This window comes from Lolium rigidum, chromosome 7 (assembly GCF_022539505.1).
Source record: "Lolium rigidum isolate FL_2022 chromosome 7, APGP_CSIRO_Lrig_0.1, whole genome shotgun sequence".
NCBI classification, from domain to species: Eukaryota; Viridiplantae; Streptophyta; class Magnoliopsida; order Poales; family Poaceae; genus Lolium; species Lolium rigidum.
In genome coordinates, this window is record NC_061514.1 from 320,082,937 (window position 1) to 320,105,459 (window position 22,523).

At 45.6% G+C, this 22,523-nt stretch overlaps 2 protein-coding genes across 2 annotated transcripts; one reads left to right on the top strand and one right to left on the bottom strand.

Annotated features, from left to right (window-relative positions):
- The first annotated feature begins 1,224 nt into the window (after positions 1-1,224).
- Positions 1,225-10,278, top strand: LOC124673255. The gene is made up of 6 exons (XM_047209373.1): positions 1,225-1,343; positions 9,528-9,566; positions 9,634-9,687; positions 9,863-9,916; positions 9,994-10,047; positions 10,156-10,278. Exons 1-6 carry the CDS (start codon positions 1,290-1,292, stop codon positions 10,276-10,278), a joined length of 378 nt encoding a protein of 125 aa, XP_047065329.1. The 5' UTR covers positions 1,225-1,289.
- A 2,264-nt stretch (positions 10,279-12,542) lies between these two features.
- On the bottom strand, positions 12,543-14,203 carry LOC124673256 (pentatricopeptide repeat-containing protein At2g32630-like; the record flags this gene model as incomplete). Its single annotated transcript, XM_047209374.1, has 1 exon — positions 12,543-14,203. A coding segment is annotated over one exon (1,602 nt), but the record flags the coding sequence as incomplete, so codon positions are not given.
- Between the last annotated feature and the right edge of the window lie 8,320 nt (positions 14,204-22,523).

Genomic DNA, 22,523 nt, shown 5'->3' on the forward strand with positions numbered 1-22,523 from the left:
TTGATACTAGTTGACAAACTCAATCTATAACGTTCCATGATTGTCTCAGTTACTCACGGAAAGTAGCCAACATTTGCAGGACGATTTACTGAGATCTAGAGGATTATTACAAGAGGATTTCAAGGCCAATTTCCGATCAGTGGTGGCTAGGGTTTAACCCAATACAAAGATATACTATGATCTGATGCTTTTATAGCCATTCTGATCGAACAAGCGTAAAGAGACCAAAGGAAAAAACCGTAGAAGGTGAATGAAGTTGTCAAAAATTGAGTAGGTCGATGCGCTAGAGCGATCCAATGGAAGATGGGCACTTTTACCTATAACAATGGAGCGGAAAGAACTTCTCCGCGTAAATACGAAAATGAAATGGAAACATACCAATTTTGGTGGAAAAATAAACTGCAACGGAACGATGTTTTTGGTAGAGCGGACACGGAAATGGATGACTAATACAGAATTTCCGTTTTAGGGTTTAATGTGCATGACCCTATCTAGAAACCCCAATATATGACCTTGTGAAGCCAAACCGTCAGCCCATCCAAAAACAGACAACCACCGTAATCCCTTCGTTAGTTTAAGGAAGCTTCCACAATTCGACCCTTCCCCAATTCCCCAGTATATTGAGTAGTCATGCTAGGGTTAGGGATCAGGTTTGTCGGTTCATTGTGTTGCTTGAATTTTTTCTTCATGATTCAAGCGGTTTCTTGGTTTCGATAAACATTCATATTTTGCTCGTGTAAGCACCGTATTTTGTTTGCATATATTTTCAACAATAGCAGTTTCTGTTTTTGTATTCCAGTTTATGTACTTGTTTTCTCTTCAGAAAAATAAATATAAAAACAAATGTGGCACCACTCTGCTTCGCTTCGCTCCGCTTTCATCCCTAGTTTTATGACTTGGTCACTTAGTGCAAAGAGGTAAGTTATGCCGCTAGCTGTTGGATCGAAGATGAACGTCCGAGATGAAGCCAGCGATGGAAGGGAGACTTACCAGCTGGTTACTGAAGTGTTACTCGAATTTTGACAGTCTTCAAAGATGCAGAGTAGGTGCTGACAGGTTCCCGGTGGTGGATCACATGTACTCGAATTTATTTTCTTTCTGTCACGTACTAACATGCCTTCAAAGGCGGGAGACAAGTATCTGCAACCAAACCCAACAACAACATTGCTTACGCCCGAAACTAAATACACCTTCAGAGACTGTCAAACAAAAATACACCTTCAAGACTAGCTTGAGGTAAAAAGCCACAGCCTCCACGCCGGCGACCGGTCCATCAATCAATCCCCCAGATGGCGGAGATCGCCCCGTCTCCTGCTCCATCGCCGGTGCCGGCGACTCGCCAGGTATGATCCATTGCCGGAGCTACAGGAACCACCTAGTTTCCACGACTCTGACCCATTCTTGGATCAGATTTTAATATTGCGTTCTCGTCCTGTTCTTCATCTGCAGAAATTACCGGTACAATTTTGTTCAGCCCGCACAGTTCTGAAGAGCAGCAGCTGAAAATCGGTGCGTGTATTCTTTCTGACGACCCGTTTGTCCTTCTGATCCCGTATCAGTGAAACCTTTAAGCTCGATGTGATCGTATTTGCTTCAAGGACACCAAGCAAATCAGGTCTGCAATCCAGTAAGAGAAGAGTAGTCTAACAACTCAACTAAGAAATTCATAGGAGGCCAGCACTCCTTTTGGTTCATACAATGGTCTGAAGTTCTCCTACTGAACTAGTGTCGTTGAACCGAAACCTGCAATGATTTGCTTCTGTTTCTACAGCAACGACGAAGTAGAACAAGACAGAGACCAAGCACTCAAGATTAATGATGATCATATATGGAAGAAAATAAATCTATCCAGGCATGAAAAAAATCAATCCAATATGAATTGGTTCTCCCTTCTTACACACACAAAAAAAAAAAAAAACTACTGCTAGTAGATGTTTAGCTTTGTTCCGGATCGACCCAAAAGAAGTTCAGCAAATACAGCTTGCCAAAGCGTTTTATATTGTGAACCGGAGGGAGTACATAGGATCAGTGCAAAAGAAGTTTAGCAAATACACAGTACATTACACTGGAAGGAGTTATCAGACTCTCCTACTTGCAAGTATGTATGCTGAAATGAGTGACATGGATCTGACGGTAGCTGCATTTGGTTGGACAGTGGCAGTACAGTACTAGATTTTTTCGATAAAGGATGCTTTATTACTTTTGAAAAGCAATTACATCTAGCCTCTGCATAATCAGGATGCACACAGCCGTTTAAGTATCTCAAGTCAATAAGATGGATAAAAAACTAGGCGAAATACATATCGAAGCGATGAATCATAGAACACCTAAAGTATGGGTGGGGCTTCTATCCGTAGACTATGTTGCCACTCATGTAGGAAAAAAGTATCCCTTGCCGTAGCCCCCAACCGTGTACAGACTTCCGTAAAGAGGTCTCGATTCTCCACTCGCTGAAGAGGTAACCACAAACGGAGAATACATATACATCTGTAGATGACCTGCAACAAAGAACAATTTTTATAATTAAAAATCTTGTCATTTCTACTTAACCAAAGCGCCCAGATAACTGCTAGCGCTCCCACCCTAAGAAGAAACTTGAACCTTGAATCGACACCGTGAAGCCAACTGCCAAAGACATTGGCCACACTAGTCGGAGGATACAAGGTAGACGCTACTTGGATGACTGACCATATAGATCTCGCAAATTAGCACTGGAAAAATAGGTGTTTAATGGTTTCCTCATGATTACAGAAAATATACCGTGTACTTTCATGCCAATTCCGCTTAACAAGATTGTGTTTGGTGAGATAACTCCTCGGCGAAGATACCATCCAAAGATTTTTATTTTTAATGGTATCTTCATCTTCCAAATTTTCCTATTATTATCAACTGGTATATCATAATGAAGGATCGCATTGTATAAAGATTTGACCGAGAAAGAGTCATCTACATGAAGGTTCCATCTAAATTCGTCCGGCTCAGGCGATAGGTGAATATCTCCCAACCGGTGAATTAGGGCATTCCATGCCACTAGCCTTTGTCCAAGCAAAACCCGTCTGAACGTCACATTCGGAGGTGTAGCCATTACTGAGGAAATGGTATCATCTTTGCGACGAACAATACTACACAAAGCAGGATACTGTTCACTTAAGGGTGCATTGTCTAACCATACATCTTCCCAGAACCGTATCTGTTCTCCATTCCTAATCGAGAAAGTACCAAGGCGAAAAAGACATTTTTTTTGCCATGAGACCAGCCCAGAAATGTGAATCCCCAGGTTTTCAAACCACTTGGGATAGCGTCTTCGAGCCGATATATTTTCTCCGAAGAATAGTTTGCCAAATCTTATCCTCGGTAAGAAGCTTAAACAACCATTTGCCTAGCAGGGCTTAATTCTTGACCTCCAGGTCATGAACTCCAAGCCCGTCTTGATCTTTGGGACTACAAACTATACTCTATTTAACCAATCGATATTTATTTTTCTCGCTGTCCCCATGCCAAAAGAATCTGGATCGATAATAATCGAGTTTATACAAAATTCCTTTTGGTAGTAGGAAGAATGATAACATATACAGTATCATATTTGTCTATACCAAATTAATGAGTACCAATCTTCCTCCCAGGGACAACAATTTACCTTTCCAACTACTAAGGCGTTTTTGTAATCTTTCTTCCACTATTTTCCATTTAGCAATTGTAAGTCTCCGATAATGAATTGGAATACCCAAATAGCGAATAGAAAATTGGCCTTGCCCACAACCAAACAACTCTGTATATAGAGTCGTATCATTTTGGGCATCACCGAAACAGAACAATTCACTTTTATGGAAATTGATTTTTAATCCCGACAACTGCTTAAAAGCCGCCAAAATTAATTTCAGATTGCGAGCTTTTCAAGATCGTGAGCCATAAATAGAATTGTATCGTCGGCATATTGAAGGATAGATAACCCCCCCCCCCCATCAACCAAATGTGGGATCACACCTTCAATCTGACCATCAGACTTGGCCCGCTCTATGAGTATAGCCAGCATATCCGCTATAATGTTAACGGAAATACTTTTGTACACCCACGCATGGGTGTGGGTGTTTCCATCACCGTCCATTTGTTCCTTGAGATTCGTGTCCACCATGGTAGATGAAAAGATTCCTTTCTCTCTCCTCTTTTTATCCGAATCTCAAAGCACAATGGACGGTGACGGAAACACCCACACCCATGCGTGGGTGTACAAAAATAACATTGGTGATAACGGATCCCCTTGGCGTAACCCTTTTCATGTTTGGAAATAGTGTTCGGTGTCATCATTAACCCGGATTGCCACACTACCTCCATGGCTCCATACATAAAATCATTTATTAGAGCACGCCATTCAGGAGAAAAACCTTTCATCCTGAGCGTCTGTTGTAGGAAAGACCACTTGACCTTATCATACGCCTTCTCAAAATCTAATTTTAAAATAACCCCATTTAATTTCTTAGTATGCATCTCATGTACCGTCTCATGCAAAACAGCCACTCCATCGAGGATATTCCTTCCTTGTGTAAAAGCGGTCTGTGATGGTTGAACGACATGATCCGCAACCGTATTAAGTCTAATGGTGGCCACTTTCGTGAAAATCTTGAAACTTACGTTTAAGAGGCAAATAGGTCTATATTGTTGAATTATTTTTGCCTCATTAACTTTCGGTAGCAACAATACTTCACCAAAATTTAGACGAAATAATTCTAGTTGTCCTCTGTGTTGAGCACTGAACAAATCTAGAAGGTCTGATTTAATAGTATCATAGAAAGTCTGATAAAACTCCACTAGATAATCATCAGGACCCGGTACTTTGTTGCATTCCATTTGGAAAATTGACTTCTGAACCTCTTCCTCTAAATAAGGTGCGGTTAGTAGGTCATTTTCTTCCATAGAAACTTGGGTATGTCATCCGTTAAGTCCTCATTAAGAGAAAAGGGGCCTGGCCGGCATCGACCAAGTCACACTGCGTACACATCTGCAATACCCTGGTCGTTCCCGCAACCACGGTACGGCGCCTCCCCGCGGAGGTTGCCCGGCGGGTCGTAGCTGCACACGACGAACGTGCCACCGCCGTCGACGCACGTCGCCGACGCGCACCCGAGCCTCTTGGTGCGCGCCCAGACCACCTGCGTGTAGTGCCCGCAAGCGCGCTTCCGCCTGCAGGCGTTTCTGGCGCAGTCATAGTCCGCGCGCTCGTCGACCCACGCCTCCACCGCGTCCGCCGCGGTCCACCGCCGCTCGGCGCTTCCCCAGAAGATGTTCTCGCCGTAGGGTCCGCGCGAGTGCGCCATCTTGCAGCCGTCAAGCCTCCTCCTCTCGGCGTGCCGCCGGGCGTACGCCGCCAGGGTGGCGTTCCACGAGAGCTTGCGGACGCCGACCTCCGAGCGGGCGCCGTTGTGGGGCTTCAGGAAGTGATCGTGGGAAGAGTTGTGGGCGGCATGGGTTAGGCGTAGGACGCCGAGACAGAGAAGAAGCATTGAACCATAGGTGAGCGGGGCTGCCATCTCTGCCTGGCACCGATCGAGAGCTTTTTTTGCATTGTTTCTTGATATTGTGCCCATTTTATATCCAATCTCCATCCATTTGTGGTACATAAACTGTTGTCTTTTCGAGTAATGTCATTTGAGACACCATACTTTAGGCCTCAAGAACCGTTTCTGTTACACGTGACGTGCGCTTGGTTGGAAGAAGTTCACTCTACATGTGCAGAGTGAAATGTGTTCAAAAAAATGAAACTTATGCAGAGTGAAAGAGTGCAAAGCTGTGGTTATTCTTTGCACGCTGTGTGGCAAAGCTTAAGTAGGATTGGGACATGGCGGAATCTCTGGTCTTGGCTTATATTCGCTTGACATCTTGTAACACCTTCTAGCAGCTCTTCGGCTAACATATTTCAAAAAAATAATCTTTTGAAGAAATATTTTAACTAATTAAGTCTAGTACTCCCTCCGTTTTTTAATAGAAAGTCACTATCAAAATACAATTTTCATCTATACAAGACCACTATCTTTTGCCAAGAAAAACTGATTAGATTTATCTCTCATACAATGGTGCTCATTAATGTAAAGGTTGCAGGCAACCATAGAGATAGAAACACCAGATGCAACATGTTTAATTAGCACGAAACATGAGAAAATTTTCATATAATTAATCATGTTCTTTAAGTAGATTTATTTTTCTTGGTATCGGGAAACGAGATAGTGGGCTTATATATAAGAACGGAAGGGGTACAATTGATTGTGCCTACTCTAGTTCAATTTTTTGAACTACAATTTTGCCTAGTTCACCCAAGGTTCAGTTTTCTCAAACTATGTTACTGCCATGTTCAAATCTTGTTCAAACTATCAGAAAAATATTTTTGCCCAATGCAACTCTAGTACAGATGTTTTAAACTAGGATTGTGCCTAATTCAAAACAACTGAACTACAATTATGTCCTGTTAACACTAGTTGAAAAATTCAAACCAGCTAGGATTTTGGTTAAATTTACCCCATGTTTATTTCTTTTAAATATGATTGTGTGTAGTACAACTCTGGTTCAAATTTTTTAAGTAGGGTTGTGCCTAGTTTTTTGACTAGTATTTTACCTAGTTCAACTCTAGTTCATGTTTCTTTAACAAGGACTATGCAACGTTCAACTCTAGCTTAATTTATTTGAAGTATAACTATGCATACCACAGCTCTACTTGTCTCTTGCATACCACACTTCCTCTTGCTTATCATGTGTTTTTAGCATTCCAAGTGGATCTTGACATATGTACTCATGCGCACTAGAAATGAATCTATTGATATAGTGGTCATTTGGGTGTGGGGTTGTCCTAGCTTTCTCGTCAAATTGAGCACCTTATCAAAAATCCAATGTAAAATTCACTGGGTCCATGACACCAGGCGAAAAGATTTGACATTGTTACATATGGAGGATTAACAAACCTGTTTGTCATGTATCTTCAAACCCATGCTCATGAACATAAGTAATGGAAAATCATGTTCCTCGCTTTTGGGACGTAGGTCCTTTCAACTATGTAACAACTACTTTGGTTCTATGTTCTAGTGGTGTTATGTAGGAACCAAAGTAGTTTTCAATGGTTTGTATAGAACAATCAACATCATCTCCTACAAATTCTTGTTTGTTAAATTTAGTTTCACTGTTGTATTATTCTAAGTTTATAATCATGTGGCTTCTAAATCTTGTGTTGCCCTCCTTGTTGCATAAATAGGGTCTTCTTCGGCATTTAAATCAATGGTTGTATGATGTTGATGCTGGCAATGTTGTGCACTATGTGTCATTCATGTAAACATGTTGGCCATGAAAGCATGCACGGAGTTTCAAATATGTATGTATGAAAATTTTGGAGTGTCCTTCAAGTTCAACTCTTTTATTGAATGATCATTCCATACAGCAGGGCCAACCACCTGCGAAATGTTTCTTGTTTGAGTAGGGTTTTGAGCAACGCTACCTTCCTAAAGAGAATCTGCCACGCCATCAGCAATATATGGTTATTCAGGTGTCACAAGTTGATGTTCTTGCACATCAGGTGTGCAAGGAAACAACATAGTGAAGTCGGGTTAAATGATGGTGAAATTTTCTTGGATGCTGAAAAAAATTCTGGATAATTTTTGTGGATTCAAGAAATTATTTATTTTCATCCTCTCTGAATTTCTACAAAGCGTTGACATCCAGTTGCATAAACTCAAAAGCAAACATGCCACTGCCCACAAAATTATACACCATTTTCATTATCTAGAAGTTTCAACGGGAGTTTTACCAGCTTAATTTGTGTTAACTGAAGCAATTGAAAATATGAGTCTTTTGGTAGGCTGAGGCCGAATTTTGGACCAGCAAAATTTGATAACTAGACACAGCTTTCAAGTCATTGAACCGCAAAACACCGCCACTAACGCTGCCCGCAACAAAAGAGGTACTCTTCAGCAACCAGTCCTAAGCCTTGATGTGTACCCGAGATTTTACCACCGTCGTCAATAACACATCGCCTCCCATCGGAATCAAGAGCTAAGGCGAGGATTTTACGAGAGATTCCAACTCCGCTTTCCTCTAAATCCTTCTCGTCGCCAATGAGATCACAACCTTAACAAACTCAATCTATAACGTTCCATGATTCTCTCGGTTACTCACGGAAATTAGCCAACATTCGTCGGACGATTTAGTAAGATTTAGAGGATTACTACAAGAGGAGGTCAAGGCCAATTTCCAGACAATGGTGGCTAGGGTTTAACCCAATACAAAGATACACTATATGGATCCGATACTTTTATAGCCATTATCGATCAACAAGCATTAAGAGACCGAAGGAGAAAAGGGTAGAAGTTGAATGAAGTTGTCAGAAATTGAGCAGGTCGATGAGCTAGAGCAATCCAATGGAAGATCACTTTTACCTTGGATGAAAATGGAGCGGAACTATTTTGGCGGAAACATAAACTCCAACGAAATGGGGTTTCCCGATAGAACGGACTCGGAAATGGTCGACTAATATGGAATTTTCTTTTAGGGTTTGATGTGCATGACCCAATCTAGCAATCTCAAAATATGACCTTGTCAAGCTAAACCCGTCAAAGTGGCTCATCCCAAAACAGATGGTCATGTAATCTCTTCGTTAGTTTACGGAAGCTTCCATGGTTTCATTGTGTCTGTAGGTTTATTGTGTTGCTTGATTTTTTCCTTCATGATTCAAGCGATTTCTTGGTTTCGACAAACATCCATATTTTACTCGTGTCTGCACCGTATTTGGTTTGCATATGTTTCCGACAATACCAGCTTCTGTTTTTGTATCCCGGTTTATGTATTTGTTTTCACTTCAGAAAAATAAATATGAAAACAAATGTGATACCACTCTGTTTCGTCCGTTTTCGCTCCGCTTTCATCCCTAATTTTACTGACTTGGTCACTTAGCGCACAGAGGTAAGTTATGCCGCTAGCTGTTGGATCAAAGATGAACGTCTGAGATGAAGCCAGCGATGGAAGCAAAAATTACCAGCTAGGTTACTGAAGTGTTATCTGAATTTTGACAGTCTTTAAAGATGCAGAGTAGGTCCTGACGGGTTCCCGGCGGTGGATCACATGCATAATAGTAGTATTGTGCTGGAAAACGCTACTGTAGAATTTATTTTCTTTCTGTCACGTACTAACATGCCTTCGAAGGCGGGAGACAAGTATATGCAACCAAACCCAACAACAACGAGTACTTTGCTTACGCCCGAAACTAAATACACCACTGTCAAACAAAAATACACCTTCAGACAGAGACTAGCTTGAGGTAAAAAGCCACAGCCGCGTCGCGCTCGATCCAGCCTCCACACCGGCGACCGATCAAACAAGCCCCCAGATGTCGGAGATCGCCCCGTCTCCTGCTCCATCGCCGGTGCCGGCGACTCGCCAGGTATGATCGATTGCCGGCTGGGCTTGAGCTATAGGAACCACCTAGTTTCCACGACTCTGACCCATTCTTGGATCAGATTTTAATATTGCGTTCTCGTCCTGTTCTTCATCTGCAGAAATTGTCAGTGTTCGAGCCGTTAGACGCACGCATCAAGGTATCCGTTTGGCTCTGCTATTTTGGTTAGCTAGATGGTGATCGGCTGATTTCGTGGCGATTTGCAGGAGCTGACCTCGTCGCAGGCTGAGTTGCTGGGCAGGATCCAGAATCTCAAACAGGTATAAGTACCATTGCAATCATCCTGATAACACGCCCCCAAAGGTTGACTTTGGCTTGATTGTAAACTCTGGTTGGAGAGGGTAGAATTGGTTTTGGGGATTCGATAGTTTTGGTGATCACATGCAAGAGCATATGGATGGAATGATGAATGGACTCACTCTGTTTCACTTTCAGGAGGTTCAGAAATGGCGCTCCAATGTAGAGGCACAGAGCAAGACATTGAAAACCGTGAGTACTTGAGTTTCCCAGTTCCAACAGCGCACTGTTGCAGCGATGAATAATGCTGACAGCTGAGTTACCTGTAGGAGCTTCTGGACACGAAGGAGGCACTCTGCTCTGAAGTGCAACACCTGAAATCGGTGTGTCCTATTTCTGTCCCCAGCCATTTATTTTCTTTCCTTCTGGCTCTGTAGTTTGCACCGTTGAAAACTTCAGAAAGCTCACGTTTCTGGTGTTTGTTTTTCAAGGACATCAAGGAAATCAGGTCTGCGGTCCAGGAAGAGAAGGCCAGCTTAAAAGCTCCTTTCAGAAATTTGGAGGAGGTTCGTTACCATGCTATTTATGCCATGATGTTCTACTGTAGCAACTGATTGTGGTGTCCAACCAAAACCAGCAATAATTTGGTTCTGCCTGTAGAGAAATGACGAAACAGAACAAGCCTGGCAGACCCAAGATTGACGGCGCACATATGGAACAACAAACTGCAGCTCAAGCATGAATATGTGATCCTCTATTTCAAACAAAAAATTTGGCTGTGGAGTGGAGGTTCAACTTCGTTCTGTGGACCAAACAAAGAAGTTGGTAAATACGTCGACATGGAATCAGCAGATACATAGTACAGCACATACCAGTATCAGCAAACTGAAGTGTACAAGTTTCAAAATCTTGTAGGAGTCAAATATTACATGTACAAGAGTTGTTTGATTTGTAAGAATTCTATATATTTTTTCTATTTGAAAAGATATGGACAAGCTTACATTAAAATATGAGTTCCATGAAAGCACTGAATCAAACATTTTTATTGCCGAATTAAACATTACACATCTATGTGTTAGCTCGCTTCTGCGCTTCCTAATCCTTTTTTTTTCTAAACCCAGTTGGGTGAGAGACCAAAACATATCATTTCTGAGAAACTGAACAATCTAATATTTATCTCTAAAATCTACTGACATTGGAAGGCACAGCACAGTGAGCACTGGAACTTCTCGATCAGGATAGTTTATAGATCTGATCGCTGCTACTTGTTTCCATCTTTTCCTTGCACTAGGTAAAATTGCAAAATCCAGAATGGTTGTAGAACTGTAAATTGATTACAGCTTCTCAAGAACAGAGGAGACAAATCTTTCAGCACTATAGCCATGCCACACCTGCAAGCATACAGCTGTAGAATCAGAATCAGAGGTTCAAACCAAATATATCCTACATGTACCAATATATAGCAAACGAAAATTCTCCATAGATTGCATGACTAAGCAAACTTTCTATGGACTCGAATAGTTTCTACTTTGGCCAATACTAGTACAAATGTGCAAGAAGAATTTCACGAGGGAAGGCCGGTTATTGATAAGTGGTTACAGCATCTGATGCCAACCTAACTGCCACCACATGCTCTGATTACAAGAAAATGGTGGATAGAAGTTCAAAATAAATAAAAAACTGCAACCCAAATTCATAGTTCAGTACATCCAGTTAATGGAAACAGACTTGCAAGAACAACATGACACTCACCTTCAGCCAAACAATCTGAAGATTTTACCGTTCATGATTACCAAATCAATTAGGATAGTTACAGTTTAAAGCGGTTCTAACTTGAATCTCTGTCAAAGCACTAGCAGAAAGACAATCTCAGGTGCAAACATCAACTTCCAGAGCATGTTGAGCTATATTAAGGACTGTATGCTAGATGAAGATAACTTGAATCTCTGTCAAAGCACAAGCAGAAAGACTAGCAGTAGGGATAATCTCAGGTACAAACATCAACTCGCAGAGCATGTTAAGATATATTAAGGACTGTATGCTACATGAAGAAAAAAGAGCTGACATACCCTAAATTTGGCAGTCAAAGTAAGTCAAGACATTAAAAGACAAGCACACAAGCATAAAGATGACCATTATGACAATGTAAAGATGGCAAGGGCATTTATATGGTGTATTATAATGATGTAACATATTTGTTCACTTCAGCACATCATATCTGTATCCTCAGTTTGAAGTTTATGAAAAACGAGACCATCAGGGAGGGACCCAGTGGCATTATATTTCTGACGGATTTAAAAAAAAATGACGAGACCTGTGCATTATATTAGGAAGAAACTAGGCGCACAACCTGCGATGCCAGCGCTCTAACGCTGGTAGCGAACAGAGCGCAAGTGTAAAGCTTTATCATCAGTATTCCAACTTCAAGAATACTTTACTTTCATTTTTAATCAGTTCAGCAAATAATTTGATCCAAGTGCCAGATAACAAATTCAAAAGTGATCAGAAGTAAGAAAAATAGCATTTACATGCTCCAAAATAGGCTATCACCTCATCTCATAACCAATTAACCATTCAGTACATCCAAATAGATAATGGAACAAAATAATACAACAATAGGCTTCTATTAATACAAGTCGACATGGTACAAACCAAGCCATGGGCCATGGCCCTCACCTTACCTGAGGTCCTCCCTCTTGTGGAGACATTCAACAGCGTCAAACTGGTGCAGCACCACAATAGTGTTGGTGCCAGCCTTGCAGCAATCCTGCCTCAACCTGGTAACGACGCCGAATCCCCATAGGATGCAAGCCCTAGACAGGGCAATGGCGTCCCCAGTGTTGGTGTTCACAGTAATGGATGTGAGGAGAGGATTTGTTCAATTTCTTTACGGTATCATCTGCTAATAGTAATACGGCCTGACAAACCTTATGCTATTCATGTCAAAACATCTTTTCTATTATCCGTGTGAAGGCTCCCTACAAGCACAGAATATAGAGCATCGTCTGGAGTCAATCCAGCGCCTAACATATCATCATACAACTTGAACGCCTCCTCCGATCTACCTTCCTTAGCCAGACCTGATATCAGAGCTGTATATGCCACGACGTTGGGTTTGGTTCCTCTCGACTTCATCTCTTCAAACAGCCTCATCGCCACATCCACCTTCCCATTGACACAGTGCCCATGAACTAGTGCTGCATAAGTGTATATGTCTGGGACAAGCCCTTTCTTGTCCATCTCCTTTTTAAACCGCTCAGCCTCACGGATGCTCCCATTCTTGATGTACCCGTCAATCATGACATTATAGGTAACAGCACTTGGCCTTGACCCCTTACCATCCATATCTCGGAAGAGCCTTCTTGCCTCTACCATGTCGCCCCCCTTGGAATGGATACTGATCAATGTAGTGTAGCTGACATAGTTTGGCGCGACGCCCATCTCGGCCATGACATGCAGTAGCGTCTTGGCCTCTTCCATTCTATTCACCCGGCAAAGCCCACACGCGAGTGTGTTATACGTGTAGACATCCAACTCAATGCCCATCTTCTCCATGACCTCCTTTATATGGAGTGCCTTGTCCACCATGCCATGGCGACAATAACCATCAATCATCGTGTTGAAAACAATCTGGTTATGTCCAACTCCACGCAGCTGCATATCTGTGAACAACATCTCCGCCGCCTCTATCTGCCCAATCTTGCAGAACCCGTTGATCAGTGCTCCATAAGTACGCTCATTCGGCTCGATGCCATTGGCAACACACTCATCAAACACCTCAGACGCCCTCCGCACGTTCCCAGCCCGACAGTACGCGTTGACGACCGCGCTGTAGAAGTAGACATCGCCTGCCACATTCTTCCTCTTCATCTCGTCAAACACAGACTCGACCTTGCTGATATCGCCAGCCTTAGACAACCCACCGACAAGGATCGTGTATGTCCCGACCGTCGGCTCCACGCCAGCATTCTCCATCTCCTTTAGGACCTCCGCGACACCGCCATCGTTCTTCTGGCGCGTGTAGGTGTCGAGCAGCGGGTTATAGCAGCAGGCGTTCAGCCTCACGCCGCGGCTCGGCATTTCGTCGAGCAGCCGGCGCGCGTCGTCCATGCGGCCGGCCTTGCAGAAGCCGTCGACGACGACGGACGCCGAGAGAGGCGTGACGGAGTCGGGGTAGGAAGCGAGCGCCTTGTTGAGGATCTCCACGGCGGCCGGGAGGTGGCCGGCCTGGCGGAGCGAGATGAGCGAGGAGGTGAGGGAGCGGGGGTCGAGGCGGCCGAGGCGGGAGACGGTGAGGTCGACAGCCTCGGCCGCGCGGTCGGCGGCCCCCGCGTCTGCGTAGGCGCGGAAGAGCATGTCGTGGAACGCGGCGACGGCGTGCTGTGGAGCGGCGCGCGGGAGGGAGGCGGCCGCAAGGTCGGCGAAGGGGACGGCGAGGAGGCTGGGGGTGAGGAGGGAAGGGAGCATCGACTTCGCCGCGCCGAATCGGCGCGCCGCGAGGAGAGACGCGAAGACGGCGAGCGGCGCGGCGGCCGGGGTGACAATCGCCGCCGCCGCCGGCCGCGCGTCGGGGTCAGACGACGCCATCGTCGTCAGGGAAGCGAGATACGAGCAGAACCAGGCCGCGCTTTGTGTTCACTATTTCCTGGTGGGCTTTGATACCTCGTAGGGAGCTCCAATGGGCCAGACTACACCTAGCGAGCAATCCCTATTTGACGGCTTAAGGGTCAGTTAGCGTGCTGACACTAAAAGAGGTAGCAGGATGGGCCTCGGCCTGTTAGGCACTTGAGAAGAAGAAGAAGGTGACTGGAGAGGCGACGCGCCGACCTAACCTGAGATGGGGAAGAAGTGGGCGTCTTGGGCAGAGGCGAGGGCAAGACCTCACCGGAGACGGGGACGATCTGGCTGGTCATTACATTGCATTTGGATATGAGGCCTAGAACTTCGGGTAGTGGGCACGGTTACTTAGGGTTCCGAGGTGTGGCAGCTTGGCGGCGACGAGGTTTAGTATTTCGGGTGTTGGAGACAGTGTCGTGGTTTAGAGGGAAGTTGTGGATTGGGTCGTGATTTACAGGGAAGAATGGGGCGGCGGTTGACCGGTTGCGCCCGCGGCTCGAGTAGGGCGAGCCTCCGAGGTAACGCGGTAGAGGTGGCTGGTGTAGGGCAGGAACAGGCGGTTGTGGGTGGTGGTGGAGGCGAGGGAATCGACGGTGACGAGAGGCGGTGGAGGAGATCAAAGTTGGAGAAGATGGAGGGGATATGTGCAACATGGGCTTCGGCCCATCGGTTCTCCTTTCAGGTGAGGACGCGCTCCGCAACACGGTAACTCCTTATGTCGCCTTCAGTGGGTTTGCGATAGGGGTGTAAACCGATCGGATCGGATCAGATTTCACTCATACCATATCCTTTACCACATATTTTTCTCGGATTCGGATCGGAGCGAATATTGACTGGTTTCAGATTCGAATGCGGATATAACGAACTGCGGATTTGAATCGGAAACGGAGCGCACTCGGACCGGGAACAAAAATATTCGGATGTATGCTCTCTCATCGGTTGATAGATATAGCTTTTGCAAATCTTGAGAGAGATTTAAACTTTTAAGCTTATGTAGTTAAGAAAAAAGAGACACAATTTACGCTAAAACTCAAGCATTGATAGAATTTAGAGCCAAACATGTTCACTAAATAAATTCGGTAACTCAGTAACTACTAACCTTGTGAGATTGGTCTTAGCTCTTGATTATCCGGTTTAAAATTTTCGGATTATCCTAATTAAATTTCGGATAACCCATATCCACAAGCAATTCGATATACCATATCCTATACCGTATCCGGAGCCCCGCTTCGAAATCGGATATCCTTATCCGCCGAATTCTTTAAAATCGGATATGGACACCTTAAAACGGATTCGGGGCCGGTTTCGGCACGAAAATTATCCTATCTGTTTACACCCCTAGTCTACGACACCCACGCCACCTGAAGGAGTTAGTTGTTGGGTTGGACACCTGACGAACGGAAATATCTTGTTATACCACACCTTACATGATACCGTGATACCACGTCACAAAATTTAATTTTATACACGTCAATAAAATTCGAAACAAATGTGTGGGTGTTTGCAAGATGTTACATTTCTTAGAATTTTCGTAACCAAATTTGAAACACGGTAACAAAATAGACAAATTACAATGTGACACTATTTTGTGTTTGTGTTTCTACGCACTATTAATTTTGGATTTCTCTTCTTTTTTGGTTTCTCTAAGTGTATTTTAAATTTGGTTATGCAAGTTACAGGCAATGTAAATACATAATGTTATGAACATCCACAAATTTCCAGTTTGAAGAGCGATAACATGGTATCAAATAAGGGTGTATCACTAGATATGGTTTCCAAGACGAGCATCATTGTCTTCTTCTCCCAAAGCACACCACGATGAAGGTCATCGTTTTCTTCTTCCAAAGCACATTCACATCTTCATCTTCTTCAACATTACCACCAAATTTCTGATCCTTCTTGTCCCCGCCACCTCCCAGCCAACCATCCCTCTAAACCCTCTTTTCTCCGATGCTGCTGAGACCTCGCTCGAACTCCAAATCCTTACATTTCCGCCTCGCTTCCTTGGGTGACGCCGATCTCTGGCAGGTCGGTCTCTCCTTCGTCGGGCGCCGTGGCCAGCTGCGTCGTCCCATCGTTGGCTCGCCCATCGCACCACGAGGAAAGTTTATTTCAAACCCTGAACTTGTAGAGCTCGGGTGAAATGAGACCTCAACTCCAAATCCCTGTCATCCAGACCCTAAACTATGCAATCCCCAGCCCACGCGTGGTAGCTTGTACAGGGCGCGATTGTTGAAAGGAAAGGCTCGACACGATTTGAGGCCTGGTGGTGGCCCGTGTGTTGCGGGATCTGGATCTGGGGGGCTCTCGCATCCGCACGTACGCTGCAGCCTGCAGCGACGTGATGCCGCCCGTGTACAAGGCCACGTTCCCCAGCCTACGCCTGCCTGCCGACTGGTGGGTGAGGGTGAGGACATGACAAGTGACGGGCGAGGCAGCGATCATAGCCAGCCAGGAGAAAATTGCACAGAACACCAACTGTTGGTGCACTAGTTGCACAGAACCCAGGATTAAAACTGGAGTTGCAGCTGACCCCAGTTTTTCATCCAATACGTTGCAGCTGGCCCAAACAGAGGGATTTAGAGCCTTAACACGTACAGCCATGTGGGTCCATTGTATTTTTATACGTGTACCTCCTGTACAAGTACACATGCAGTGTATCAACGATGGCCAGTACCGCTTCGGGCTCCGAGGCTCCAAATCGATTCCACCAAAAAGCAAACACGCGCACTCTTTCTCTTCTCGTGGGCGGGAGTCCAGGGGCGATTCCGGCGCCGATGCGACCCGATGAAGGCGGCGGCGGCACCGATGTCGGTGGCGGAGGTGGAGCGCCGGCGTCGAGGGAGATCGATCCGGAGGGTCACTCCTCGTTCACCTCCCTACTCGGAGTTTTCGCCCCTGCACTGCCACCCGGAGATGACGGCGGCGACGCCGGCGGGACGGGCGAGCACGGCTGCGGCAAGGACGAGAGATTCCGAGGACCACGTCTCATTCAATGGGTAACCCCCCTCTCAATCCGTTAATTTTGTGTCAATTAGATACTCTCTCTGCTAGGGTTAGGTGTGGCTGAAGAACACTGCGTGTTGCCCCCCATAATTTCGTGTTCTGATCGACGTATAGGTGCTTTGACTTTCTTAATTTTGTGGTGTGAGGTTGTCAATTGCGAGAACTGTTATACAATTGTGCAATGTGATGAAAGAATGTAGGCAGATTGGAGGATATTTTTAATTCCAGATGGTTATATTGTTCCTTGTGTGGAGCTTTAACATTGCTATCTCGATTTTGTAGGTTAGAGTTCTTTGTGGATCCGCAGTCAGGTCACATTCCAGGCACACATCAGAGTGTGAATCTATCATGGGGATGTGCAGTACATGGTCAAGAGAGCCAGATTGAAAGCATGGAAGATGTTTATTCAGATTGCGAAGATGAAGCGGAAAGCGAGCCTGACAATTATGACGACTTCCTTGTACGCTGTGAAGGTGACACTGATGTTGAGGATTGTTTTCCAACACAAATCCAAGAAGCTGCTGTAGTAAAAGTAAGGTCTATGGTAGAAATTCGGAAGGAAGTTAGAGTTAAAGATGCCAAGTATAAGGCAGAATTGACAAGGGCGGCAAAGAGAAGGGCAATAGAAGGAGTGGTAGATGATGAAGGCATCATATTTAGTGACCAAGATAGCGATGATTGCCAGGAGCTAGTGGATTCAAGTGATGATGATCATGCCTTTGATGGAAATGATTTGTCCAGAACAAAAAGAAAGAGCAGAGCTAAGAAGTTGACAAAGAGAACTTTTTATGATGAATCAAGATTGAATAAAGATTATCAGTTTCTGCCTAATGAATCTTCAAGGATTAATAGTGTATGGCTGAGCAAGACTTATGAAGAGCAAATAAGAAGTGACCCCGATATGAAAATATCAGCGTTCATCGACATGGTTAGGAAGGACTATGGTGTATCTATTAACAAGCATATGGCTTACAGGGCGAAGAACAAAGCACTAGAGTCAATTAATGGACATCATAAGCAACAATACTTGAGGTTAAGAGATTACCTCCAGACCGTGTTGAACACAAACCCTGGTAGTCGTTGCATTGTCAACACTATAGTTAATCCAGATCCACAGAAGAATCCACGATTCTATGGCCTGTTCTATTGCTTGAATGCACAAGTGGAAGGATTCTTACAAGGTTGCAGGCCATTTATTGGTAAGATGTGAATGACATGCATTAAAATTGTTCGTTTCCTTGTTATAAATTGTTGCTTACCATTGTATTCTGCAGGTGTTGATGGATGTTTTTTGAAGCTGGGCAATGGGTTCCAAATACTAGCTGCAACTGCAAGAGATGGAAACAATAACATGTTCCCCATTGCCTTCGGAGTAGTGGGGAAAGAGGAGACATCTACATGGTGCTGGTTTTTGTTTCAGCTGAGATCAGCTCTAGGTGGTGGCACAAGTAAGCATGGACCATTTACTTTCATGTCTGACCGTCAAAAGGGGCTCTTAAATGCGAGAAACCAAATATTTCCGAATGTGAGCATCGCTTTTGTCTTAGACACATCTATGCGAACTTCCAATTAGCTGGTTTTAGAGGAAGTGACCTCAAAAAGATTGTAGATGCTGCTGCTTATGCCTTCACTCACTCTAACCATATGATTGCAATGAATAAACTTAAAGAAGAGAGTATAGATGCATGGAGATGGCTTAGCAAAATTCCAACAAAGCATTGGGCACGCCATGCTATGGATACAACATGTAAGACAGATCTAGTTGTGAACAATATTAGCGAGGTATTCAATAGCTACATCCTAGATCAGAGGGACAAACCCATAGTCACTATGATGGACCAAATTCTTACCAAGTTGATGTCTAGATTTCAAGTTAGGAGAGATGGTGTTGCTGTTGCTCAATGGGAAATTACCCCATATTACGTTGAAAAACTAGAGACAGAGAAGATGTGGGCTAGGTATCCAACAGTAGTCAATGCAGGAAACGGCATCTGGCGAGTTGAAACCGGCGCCAATAATATACATGCTGTGAACTTGCACAACAAGACGTGTGGCTGTTTCAAATGGGACTTGACTGGAGTGCCCTGCAAACATGCAATAGCAGCTATCTATATGGCCAGAGAGTTCCCTGAAGATCATATTAGTGAATTCTCAAGAAGCCAATGTATGAAGCTACCTACAGGCCAATGATATATCATGTGCCAGGACCACATGACTGGGCCCGAACAGATACAGTAGACATAGAACCTCCTCATTTTGCAACCAAACCTGGGAGAAAAAAGAAAAAGAGAAGGCCAAGTGCAGGTGAAGGTCAAGATGGAAGTGTCAAAGTTGCTACTATTACTTGCTCAAATTGTAATTTAAAAGGACACAGGTACACCACTTGTACCCAACTTTTGAAGCCTCACCTCGCAATTAGGAAGGCTGGACATAGGGTAATTATATTTTCAACAAACACTATTTCCTTTTTCCCTATTGCATTCCATTACGTTGAAGATCTTAACACTGTCTTATTGTTTCAGAGCAATCGAACTCGACCGGATGCCCCTCCTGCAACACCTGCGCGTCCTCCGCCTACATCAGCACCTACATATACACCTACAGAACCTGCTGCAACATCGCGGCGCCATCCTACAACACCTGCACCACCACGGCGCAATGCTACAGAACCTGCACTATCACGGCAACAACAACGGCGGAATCACCCTAACTCGCCAAACTCAAGGTTGTATGGCTACTTCACAGCAGGTCGTGATGCGCAAAGGGTGGAGGAGGAAATGCAGGAGGAGGAGCAATGAGCCAATGATGCATTATGATATGATGTAATGTGCCTAGACCCTTCAATTGGAACCTACACCATCACAGGGCAACTGCATATTTTGTATGTGACAAGACACTTCAATTGGAACTTGTAATGTGCCTTGAGATCAGATTTGGAACTTGTAGGCTACCATGGGACACACTATAATTTTGGAGTTTCTAATGTGTCATTAGTCATCTAATTTATGATATCCATGTTGTTATATTGATATTTGAATATTTTGTTTGTGCACAATCTCTACCTTTTCCATGGTTATGCTGCCCATTTTTTAAAAAAAAATTGGTGTATAATGTGGTATACGTGTAGAAATACATGTCTCATGTCTATATACATGTTAAAAGTCTTAATCCATCTGTTTGGGCTAGGTGCAACGTATTGGTTGAAAAACTGGGGTCAGCTGCAACTCCAGTTTTAATTCTGGGTTCTGTGCAACTAGTGCACCAACAGTTGGTGTTCTGTGCAATTTTCTCGCCAGCCAGCATCGCATATGTCACCTCAGGGAGCCCTCTAGCACGCGCACATCGTGGTACGTCCACAGTGCCAGCCAGCGTTGTGGCCTTGTGCGCGCCGTGCAGCACAGGGCCAACGCACCCTTGGCGCCGCTGCTTGTCGTCGGAGCCCTTCTTCCGTTTGTGGCATGCGCCCACGTAAGAGCAGCCACAGGGCTCCCGTTGGCATGCGTTTTATTTCACACAGAAACCTGAACAACCATGTCGACGCAGATGCCAGACATTGTAATTTGAGTGAAGCAAAGCAGGGCGTACCGACCGCGCGGCAGCCTTTCCTTTCACCGCAGGAGAATTTAATTTCCAGCGAGAGGCCCTGCTTTCCATGCGCAAAGCTCGGCACACTTACCGCGGCCGGAGCTAGCTCGCCAGCTACTGATCAGAACTCGGCACACACATACGTACAGAGGGGCAAGAAAAGATTGCATATCAATATCATCTGATCGGGATGGGGGTGCAACTCCGTGCAACAACTTTTGCTTTGCGGTGCCTGCCTATATTCCTCCGTCACGTATCGGATTTGATCGCATCGCCTCGTGGAGAAGCGCGCGCGCGCCAATGGATGGACGACGGGTGAATCGTCATCATCAATGGGTCAGTCGCTTCATTTCCTATACTACCTGTAGCTGAAACAAATGTGCAATCGCTTTGAAAAGTCTCGACATGGTCACATCTTGCCATCTTCCTAGAATGCTGTGGCTGGGAGTTTTCAGCGAGCACATGAGGCAACTCATCATGATGCCGAGGGTTTAGAGCATCTCCAGTCGCGTCCCCCAAACCGTCCTCCAAAGCGATTTGGGGCGCGCCGGACAAAAAAAGCGTTCCAGCCGCGTCCCCCAAAGCCCTTTTTGTCCGGCGCGCCCCGATACGGTGTCCGGCGCCCGAGCCCGTCCCCGCCACACAGGGGACGCACCGGGGACGCCGGACACAACGAAAAGCGAGGCGGGCTCCCACATGTCGGCGACTATTTGCATAAACCGTTGGTTCGCGCCTCTTTTCTCGTCGCTCCTTCCTTCCCGCGCCTCCCACCCCACCGACGCCGCTGGATTTCCCGGCCGTTTGGGCGTCCGATCCGTGGCTGCGAGTCAGCACCGTTGTCGCGGCCGGGGCTCCCGCCGGTCGTGCCGCCGCCGCGTCGCCGCCGCCTCCCGTAACGCGCCGTCAAATCCGCCCCACCTCCGCGCACGTGAAGGTGCTCGACGACTTGCCGTGTAGGCGCGGTTGGTCGCCGTTTGTTGCGTCGTCTCGCCTCGGCGCAATTTTAACCATTGATTTTGCTTTAGCCATGGACAGCCGACGATGAGATGGTTGCCCCGCTCGCCGGAGGACGAGCAAGCGTTCGACGACGACCTGCGGGAGCATTTGCCGATCATCGCCTCCCTCCAGGACATGCTTGACGCCGAGGCGGAGAAGAGGAAGAGGCCGCGCCGCGGAGGATCAAGGCCGGGAAGAAGGAAGTCGAAGCCCCGGCAGAGGATGGAGGGGCATGCCATGCTGCACAACGACTACGTCGCCGACGGGGCAACACATGCCGACAATTTTCGGCGCCGGTACAGGATGAGCAAGGGCCTGTTCATGAATATCCTCCACGGCGTTCGAGAGTTCGACCCCTACTTCAAGCTCAAGCTCGACGCCGTAGGCGTTCTCGGGTTCTCATCCATTCGGAAGTGCACCGCCGCCATGAGGATGCTTGCATACGGAGCACCCGCCGATACACGGGACGACTACCTTCGCATGAGTGAGTCTACCGCCATTGAGTGCATGTACAAGTTTTGCCGAGCTGTGGTGGGAAAGTTTGGCAAATACTACTTGAGAGGGCCAACCGAGGAAGAGATCGCAAGGATCATGGCACAAAATGCTGCCAGAGGATTTCCCTGGAATGCTTGGAAGCATCGATTGCATGCACCGG

Excerpts from the sequence above, each read along its gene's own strand:
- LOC124673255 (XM_047209373.1), top strand. The coding sequence starts at position 1,290 with ATGGCGGAGATCGCCCCGTCTCCTGCTCCATCGCCGGTGCCGGCGACT. Across the intron at positions 1,344-9,527 it reads CGGTGCCGGCGACTCGCCAG|AAATTGTCAGTGTTCGAGCC; the intron begins GTATGATCCATT and ends CTTCATCTGCAG. Across the intron at positions 9,567-9,633 it reads CGTTAGACGCACGCATCAAG|GAGCTGACCTCGTCGCAGGC; the intron begins GTATCCGTTTGG and ends GGCGATTTGCAG.